We start from the raw sequence: 8,699 nt of genomic DNA, 5'->3' as shown, positions 1-8,699 counted from the left end.
CACCTTCTCTGCCTAAATCCACTCCGCAGTGTATATACAGATAATGACGCTCCTGTGTAAATCCACTCAGATCTGAGTCGATTTACTCCTGAAGCCACACTTGTATAGATCTACTCACAAATGGATTTACACAACAGTGCGCTATGTGTAGACCAACTCAGATCTGAGTCGATTTACACAGGGGTGGCGTTCTGTGCAAATCCGCTTCGTAGTGGATTTAAGCAGAGGTGCTGTTCTGTGTAGATATACTCATGAGTCGATTTACACGTGTCCAAAGGAAAAGTGCAGAAAATGTCTAGTACAAATTGCATCAGAGCGTCTAACAGTGACGTCATCTGGGCTATAAAACTAGGAGAACAGATGGCTGAGTTGGGACTGGCTATACCTACCATTTTCCATTTGTTGACGAGTTGCCTGTTCCGACGCAGAACTCCACGCAGCTGTTGTGTGAACTGTGTGGTGTATGTTGGGGATGCGGCGAGCGGTTTGAGGGGTTGGTTATTACTTTCTTGCTCCGTGCATAGTCAGGGATTTTGCAAATTGTGCTCGGACCAACGAGCCGCCTTCTTCAGGTTGCGTTTGGTGAAGCCGGGCCTCAGTTTACTTTGTGATACCTGCATAGTACGCTTCAATCAGTTAAGATGGTGTTAGCAGATTTGGGAAGAAAAATCACGACGGCCTTGCGTTCCCTCGGGAATGCAACTGTCATCAATGAAGAGGTAAGGGCTGTGATGATTAAAGAAATAAGGATTGAATGATATTTCACCGCCAGGCAACTGGCAGGATGCTGGGGTTGATAATTCAACAGTGTTTTCCTCCATTGTCACGTTATTGCATGTTGTTTGTTGCACATTTTTCAGTCAGGGTGTACTTTCCTACCTAACATTAGAAAAAATCATTGTACACCATGTGTCGTGTTTAAGGCAGGACATGTCATAAATAATCACAAAACAGGTAGATTCATGCTCTTACCTTCAAATTTTTTATAATTATGATAGCGAGCTCCCGAGCGCCACACACACACACAACACCCGCGACACCGGTGCCGTTACTGCGCACGGTCACAACATTACTGAGCATCAAGCAGCATCAAGAACCATGAAAATGTATGGGGCCAAGGTAACAAGAATCCATGAAATTTGATCCTTGATGCCAACAGGATGATGGGTTGCAGGGGGATTGGGTGGGGAATGTAAAGCAAAATGAGAACATGGCAGCTAAATAAAAGCTCACTATATGGCACCTATATATGGCATGGAACATGGATGCCAATGGGATGCTGGGTTGAATTTTTTTGTTAGTATCTTGAAGACAGTGTCTAGTGGCTGTCACAGGCTCAACTCTCATGTATTGTTCTTTTCCTCGACATACCTTTCCGTGGCACACCTTGGTACACACTTTCAAGAATGTTACCCAAAGGTTGAGCTGTTTCTAGGTGATTCTGGTCATTCACCTTGAAGGTCTGGGAGCGGGCTTTCTGAATCCATCACATGATGGGGCATACTGAAGGGACAGAATAAGTAGGTCAGTTGATATGTTTGTGACAGGGATTGTCTTGCTTGGGGTGTATTCCAGCTTGAGTTTGCCTGGAGCTGCAGAAGAGGATTGCTCAAAGCTGCTTCTGAAGCCCCAAACAAAATCCTGAGCAGCTGAAATATTGCCACTTTTGCCCTTCCTCTTCAGCATTGGCATGCTCAAAGCCCTATCACCATGTATTGTTTGGTGCCAAAAGGCATTTATGATGTAAATATGACAAGGCATTTCATATTTGCCATTGTAAGAGACTGGGCTTGAGTCAGAATTTTGCAGAAGTATGTTTGCTCTGAAGAAAGCCTGCCCAAATGGAGAAGACAATATTTGCAGTGTTGCATTCCACAATTATTATCATAACTCTTTCTGGCATACAGGGTTTGTGGCACAGTTCAAAGATGAGGGCCTCAGTTGAGAGAATGCATAGACATGTATGCATAGTTGCAAGAGCACAGTCATGCGTTGATGATTATGGCTCATTGACCAAACTATATGTCACATTAGGGACAAACTATATGTCACTACTGAGGACAAACTAATTGACATCAACTCATAACACCTGAACATGAACCAACCCAAACTATGCACCAGTAAACAAGCTTAATCCACTCTAGCATTGTCCATGTATTTACAGCCTGTTCAATAACCAAATGAGATCCCACATGCTTCTGAACCTTTGCTAGCTGAGGCACATGCTTTAGAAACAGTAAATTTCCAATATTCTGGATTAATGAATTGGATAGCTTTCTTTGTTGAATAATCACTGTAAAATACCTTTAGCAAACAGTAAATCATGACTCAATTGTGCCAAAGTGAAGATTAAATCACAGATGCTCCTGCAAACCTTACTAGCTGTGGGGATGATAAGTATTCAGAAAAAACATGAATTATTAGGTTTTGTATCTGCACAGGTAAATTGTTTATTTGTTTCTAGGATGTGAAACACGTGACACATTCTTGTGCCACAAGATATCTCTGAAAGCATTGCTTGGACACTGGCTGGCATTTTTTTAGGCAGAACATTTTAATAGGATTTTGCTGTCAGGTGACCTGCGTTTTCATGATCTAAGATACAAACACATCACTTCCAAAAACTAGACATGTATTTTTATCCCTTCTTTTTATAGCAGGTCTCAAGCCAATCACTTCCTGCCTAGCTGTTTTCTCTGAAGTAAGCTGCATTGTTCTTGTCCCATTGGTATTCATGTCAAGTGTTTACATGCTTGTTTTGATGCGCTTAGTGTTAGAATGTAGATTTTGAATTATCTATCTTAAGCAGTTTAAATCAGGGGTCTAGGTTCCCTGGTTGCCGAGATATTGCGCAAAACATGAAAGACTCGGTCGCAGGCCGCGCGGTGCTGTCAACCTCTGGCGGCTGCTTGCGGGAGAGAGCGCATTTCACCTGCGTTCTCTTCAACACATGCAAACCTATCCCATGGGACCGGTGATTGATCATGAGACGTGGCCGGTGATTTTTGCCCCGTCTATCAACTGTCTCCCTTTAAATGATGACAGCACACACTGCCACTGTTTTAAACGGTATTGTATTGTATCAAACAGTGAAAACAGTTGGTAGTGGACAAATCAGTTTTCCTGGCTCGCGCACACGTGACGCTACAGTACATACCACGTGATTGTCCTTCCGATTCCCCATCATTGCATGCTTCCCCCGAGTGCGTCCGTGTCTTGGGTGTACAGATATGGCACAAAATGTGTGCGCGCTGGTAGACCAAGCTAATAGGTGACAGATCCAACAAGCTGGAGCTGATCCGAATGGTCGCCGCCGCTGCAGGTGCTGAACTCTATGCTGAAGGATGTGTGCATGGCTCTCCTGGAGAGTGATGTCAACATCCGCCTGGTGAAGAAGCTGCGGGAGAACGTGAGGTCCGTCATCGACTTCGACGATATGGGCTCCGGACTGAACAAGCGGCGCATGATCCAGACAGCTGTGTTCAAGGAGCTTATCAAGGTCTGCACGAAGTCGCTGTCCTATCAGCTGTTGTCCGTGGCATCGTTTTCATGCAAAGCCAGCTGCATCGACTGTCATGCGAGCAAACCAGCCATGCCATCTCCTGTGTTCATTTTGATTGCGTGTTGTTTCCATATCTGGATGACGTCTTGAATATGACGTTTGAATTATGGTTCTCACCTGTGAACCTCGCTCCGATCCCGCACCAGCGGAACCCCTGGCTGTCTGTAGTACGAGCCTGCACCTTCCGAGCTGTCTCTCGTGCTCCCCACCGTCGTGGCGCGCAACACTGACGGCCGGCCGTGCCGCCAGCTGGTGGACCCGGGCGTGAAGCCTTACCAGCCTGCCAAGGGCAAGCAGAACGTCATCATGTTCGTTGGCCTGCAAGGCTCCGGAAAGACGACCACCTGCACCAAGATGGCCTACCACTACATGAAGAAAGGCTGGCGCACATGCCTCGTGTGCGCTGATACGTTCCGAGCCGGCGCCTACGATCAGCTGAAGCAGAACGCCACCAAGGCGCGCATCCCCTTCTACGGCAGGTGGGACGATAGGCAGCCGGCCGCGGTGGGGCACGGGCGGTGCCTGCGGCGCTGCGAGCAGGGGTGGGAGGGGCACCGCTTGTGGGTACAGGAGAGGACCGTCGGTGGTCGGTTATCAGTGTCACGGTGGTCGTGATGTTGGCTTTCACGGTAACTGTTGTGGCCATTGCTCTGCAGAGCGGCATAAATGCGACCGCCTGCCGAGCGAGTGCCGTGCTCTCTAACCGTGGTTGAGCTGTTTTCATAACCGTGCGCTGTATCGTGGCGTGCCGGGCCGTGTGATGGCCACAGGCTGTAGCGAGCCGGGCGCGACCGGCATCGTCCCGTCGCCTCGTGACGCCGCCCGTTCCGCCAGCTACACGGAGGTGGACCCGGTGGTGATCGCCCAGTACGGCGTGGACAAGTTCAAGGCGGACAACTTCGAGATCATCATCGTCGACACGTCCGGCCGGCACAAGCAGGAGGACTCGCTGTTCGAGGAGATGCTGCAGGTCTCCAACGCCGTGGTGAGTGCGCCGGCACATGTGGTGGTACGGCGCTCCCGGCCAAGCCGTGAACAACAGGCTCGTGAGGCGTCCGTCCGGCGCCGCGTGGCCGCTAGACTTGACGTCCGTCCTCTGATTTCGTTGTGCCCCGTGTCATCGGCGGTTGAGGTTGCGCCGCGAACGGCCACCTCCGTCCCATGCGGCTTGCAACAATCGAGAGGGCGCAGCGCCCGACCGCCGCTCGCCGTGATGCTCGCCTCGACAGCTGGCCGTCGTGACCGTGCCGCCCGCCGCTCGCCGTGCCGCTTGCCTCGACAGCTGGCCGTCGTGACCGTGCCGCCCGCCGCTCGCCGTGCCGCTTGCCTCGACAGCTGGCCGTCGTGACCGTGCCGCCCGCCGCACGCCGTGCCGCTCACCTCGACAGCTGGCCGTCGTGACCGTGCCGCCCGCCGCTCGCCGTGCCGCTCACCTCGACAGCTGGCCGTCATGACCGTGCCTCCCGCCGCCGCCAGAGTCCCGACAATGTGGTGTTCGTCATGGACGCGGCCATCGGCCAGGCCTGCGAGCCGCAGGCGCGCGCCTTCAAGGAAAAGGTGGACGTCGGATCGGTCATCGTCACCAAGCTGGACGGCCACGCCAAGGGCGGTGGCGCCCTGTCGGCGTAAGTAGACGCTGGCTCCTCGGGCTTGCATGGGCGTCTGCTTCCGCTTTGTTGTTTGCTATGAACAGTCGCATCCGGGTTGTTCGATCGTAAGGTGGGGTGATGCGTTCATTTTATCACGGTTGCATTTGATGGTAAGCACGATTGTGCTTAAACATAACTCATTAATTAATTAAGTGTGGCATGTGCACAATTTGCAGTCCTATACGTACGCTGGCATCGATGTACACGTCGTTGGTTCACTACCACTGTTGTGGGCGTAAAACGAGCGCGGTAGTTAGCGCGCCCAGAACCCATCAGTCACCAACCACCGTGCGGGCGCCGGCAGCGTGGCGGCCACGTCGTCGCCCATCATCTTCATCGGCACGGGTGAGCACATCGACGACTTTGAACCGTTCCGCGTCAAGCCGTTCGTCTCCAAGCTGCTGGGCATGGGCGACATCGAGGGCCTGATCGAGACCGTGCAGGACCTCGGCCTCGAGGACAACGAGGAGCTCATCAAGAAGCTGAAGCACGGCGAGTTCACGCTCCGTGACATGTACGAGCAGTTCCAGAACATCATGAAGATGGGGCCCTTCTCGCAGATCATGGTACGTGGATCGGGGATCACGCCGTACGGACGACAGGAACTGAGTGTAGGGCGAGAGCAGCACCATTTGTCGCTGGCGTCTATCCTTGCTGTTGGTATCGACTTAAAGTAACCGTGATTTTGGTCCTCAACCATCGTAGCTGTTGTCCAGCGGGATATCTGTCGCACGTTTTGTGGCCCGTGTCATACAAAGAACAAGTCTAATAGAGCACTGCTTCAATGCCAGTTTATATAACACGTACTGTAAGGCACGCTATGAGACACATATGTTATGCATCAAGAAGTTACAGCAGCCTATAATAATGTGAATAATGAGACAGACGGTGCGACTTCAAGTACGTTGTCACGTTAGCGCCATATTTACACATCAGAATAGCTGCTTACAAGGCGCGTTAGGTACCTGTGGGCGCCCCGCTGTTTTTGCTACGTTGTCCACGTAACTTGGCTGGCGATAGTCGCGTCCGGCAAGGTCCAACATCCACCGCTAATAATGGATCGTCAATGGCGGTTTTGTTCTCATGGCCCGTCGAGGCCGCTTGCCGCTGCTGCATTACACAACGCCGGCTGCCGTTGGACAGGGCATGATCCCGGGCTTCGGCCAGGACTTCCTGTCGAAGGGCGGCGAGCAGGAGTCGACGGCCCGCCTGAAGCGACTCATGACGCTCATGGACAGCATGAGTGACGGCGGTGAGTCGGCGGTCCGGGCCGCTCCCTCACCGGCCCTGGTGGTCTGGGCCAGCCCGGACCGCGAGCCGGGTCACCGCAGCGGACCGGGGCCTTCCACCATGCTGCGTCGATCAATTGGTCGCGGCCATGACGGTCATGATCGCTCGCCGTGATGCAGGAGTTAAAACGATCGCGAAGATCCTGGGAATTGGTTTAACTGTGTCATGGTTATCGGTACGGAGATCAGCGCTCTCAGCCATGAACGTTTGCCCCCGGTAAATACTATGGCCCTGCTGCGTCGGTGTGTCAGTCAGCTGTGTGCTGCGTTGTGACCTAGTGAGTGTCGCCGGCGGCTGGCGGCCGCGGCCGTGTCGTCTGTGTGACCCCGCCCGCCGACCGGCCGTCGGCTGGCTGCCGCGGCCGTGTCGTCTGTGTGACCCTACCCTCCCGTCGGCCGCTGGCGGCCGCGGCCGTGTCGTCTTTGTGACCCCGCTCGCCCGCCTGCCGGCGACTGGCAGCCGCGGCCGTGTCGTCTCTGTGACCCTGCCCGTCCGCCGGCCACAGAGCTGGACAGCCAGCTGGGCGCCAAGCTGTTCACCAAGCAGCCGAGTCGGATCACACGCGTCGCCAACGGCGCTGGCGTGACCGAGCGCGAGGTGCGTGACCTGCTCAATCAACACACCAAATTTGCCCAGGTGGTCAAGAAGATGGGCGGCATCAAGGGTCTGTTCAAAGGTGAGCCGGGCTGCCGCCTGCAGCCCTCCATGCCGACCCTTGGGGCGGCGCAGTGTGTGTGTACAGGGGGGAGGGGGAGGGGGCGATCCGCGGGATTTTTTGTGTGCTTTGTTTTTGGTGATTCTGTGAAGAGCGGTTTGAAGCGTCAAACCGTACACTAATTATTAAGGGTCTTGTTTATGTACGTGATGTATGCTCCGTGGTGTTTGCCCTTGGCACCTCACCTTTGAGGAAAGCGTTTGGGTTGGACGAACAGTTAAATGATTGGGTTATCACAGATGAGGTAATCTACCTTAAGCGGCCTTCATCATCATTGAAATGCGGAAGGAAACGTACACAAGCAGATGAAAAACGGGGAATGTGGTTTGAATTAGCAACAACTCTCGTTTCGCCACCTGAAGTCATTTACTGATGGCGCGCTGGCACTCGTGCACCGGCCGTCTACTGAGGCGAGCCTCAAGCCGTTGTGCCTCCGTCCATGTTCCTACGGTCCCGTCGGCACCTCCCCTGACCCCTCCCCCTCCCCCTCCCTCGCTCCAGGTGGCGACATGTCGCGCAACGTCAACCAGAACCAGATGGCGAAGCTGAACCAGCAGATGGCGCGCATGATGGACCCGCGCGTGCTGCAGCAGATGGGCGGCATGAACGGCATCCAGAACATGATGCGCCAGCTGCAGCAGGGCCAGGGCACGCTGAGCCAGTTCGTCGGCAAACAGTGATAGCCGGGCGGCGGCGGAGGCTGCCGGCGCGCGGCACGGGTGACACGGCCGTCCCGGGCGGTGTGGGGAGGGAGGGGGAGGGGCGGCGCCGTCTGACGGTCCATTCCAGCCGGGCCGCCGCTGGCGGGGGTGGCCACGGTCCTGAGCTCGGGCCGAAGCTGGCTGTGGTCCGGTGACGCCGCCCAGGCGTCCATCGCCTGGCGGCAGCGGCCTGCGTGACCTGTTGGGCCGCGGCCGTGGAGCCGGATGGTGGCGTGCGTTTGCCGTCTGGCTGATCTGTGGAGGTTTCAACTGTCGGATGGAGCGATGCGACTGTGGGCTGGTTGTGGTCCGTGGGGCTCGATTGTGTGATGAATGTCGCGTGACAAGACGGGGCGCGGTTTTATTCGACTTCATTCGCAACGGATGTGGCATAGTGTGAGTGCTTCACTTTGGTCTTGATCGCAGTCTTGTTACTGTATATGTGAAACTGTTTATAGATATATGAATAGCAGGTGGTATTTAATGTGGGTATGCTGTAAATACACATGTTCTTACAACCTTGTGATTGATGGATTTCAAACCCTGGGGGGGGGGGGGGGGGGGGGGGGTCATGTAAAGAGTGTCATTTAGCCACATGTGGCCTCACAGGCGACGAATGCTGAGAGTGACATTTCTGAACTGAATGAATCGAGAATGTACGCAGACGCACAGGACTCGGGTGGGGCGGGGGGGGGGGGCCACCTTCAAGAGCCGCCCTAAGCTGCGGCATAAGGTGTTCGGCCTAGAATGTGCACAAGGTCAACATACTCCGCGATCCAGCA

At 54.1% G+C, this 8,699-nt stretch overlaps 1 protein-coding gene across 1 annotated transcript; it reads left to right on the top strand.

Annotated features, from left to right (window-relative positions):
- The first annotated feature begins 430 nt into the window (after positions 1 to 430).
- On the top strand, positions 431 to 7,943 carry LOC119093104 (signal recognition particle 54 kDa protein). Its single transcript, XM_037216001.1, has 9 exons — positions 431 to 719; positions 3,323 to 3,499; positions 3,812 to 4,041; positions 4,397 to 4,547; positions 5,039 to 5,187; positions 5,516 to 5,777; positions 6,355 to 6,463; positions 7,007 to 7,177; positions 7,718 to 7,943. The coding sequence occupies exons 1-9, from the start codon at positions 642 to 644 to the stop codon at positions 7,894 to 7,896; spliced, it is 1,506 nt and encodes a 501-aa protein (XP_037071896.1). The 5' UTR covers positions 431 to 641; the 3' UTR covers positions 7,897 to 7,943.
- The last annotated feature ends 756 nt before the right edge of the window (positions 7,944 to 8,699 follow it).

Source organism: Pollicipes pollicipes, unplaced genomic scaffold, assembly GCF_011947565.3.
Source record: "Pollicipes pollicipes isolate AB1234 unplaced genomic scaffold, Ppol_2.1 Scaffold_4002;HRSCAF=4701_pilon_pilon_pilon, whole genome shotgun sequence".
NCBI lineage: Eukaryota > Metazoa > Arthropoda > Thecostraca > Pollicipedomorpha > Pollicipedidae > Pollicipes > Pollicipes pollicipes.
The sequence above is the reverse complement of the archived record's forward strand: the minus strand, read 5'-3'. Positions and strand labels throughout refer to the sequence as shown.

What these genes read in the sequence shown, in the direction of transcription:
- LOC119093104 (XM_037216001.1), top strand. Translation starts at nt 642, where the DNA reads ATGGTGTTAGCAGATTTGGGAAGAAAAATCACGACGGCCTTGCGTTCC. An exon ending in CGCATCCCCTTCTACGGCAG is followed by an intron (nt 4,042 to 4,396) that starts GTGGGACGATAG and finishes CCGTTCCGCCAG; the next exon opens with CTACACGGAGGTGGACCCGG. An exon ending in GGCGGTGGCGCCCTGTCGGC is followed by an intron (nt 5,188 to 5,515) that starts GTAAGTAGACGC and finishes GGGCGCCGGCAG; the next exon opens with CGTGGCGGCCACGTCGTCGC.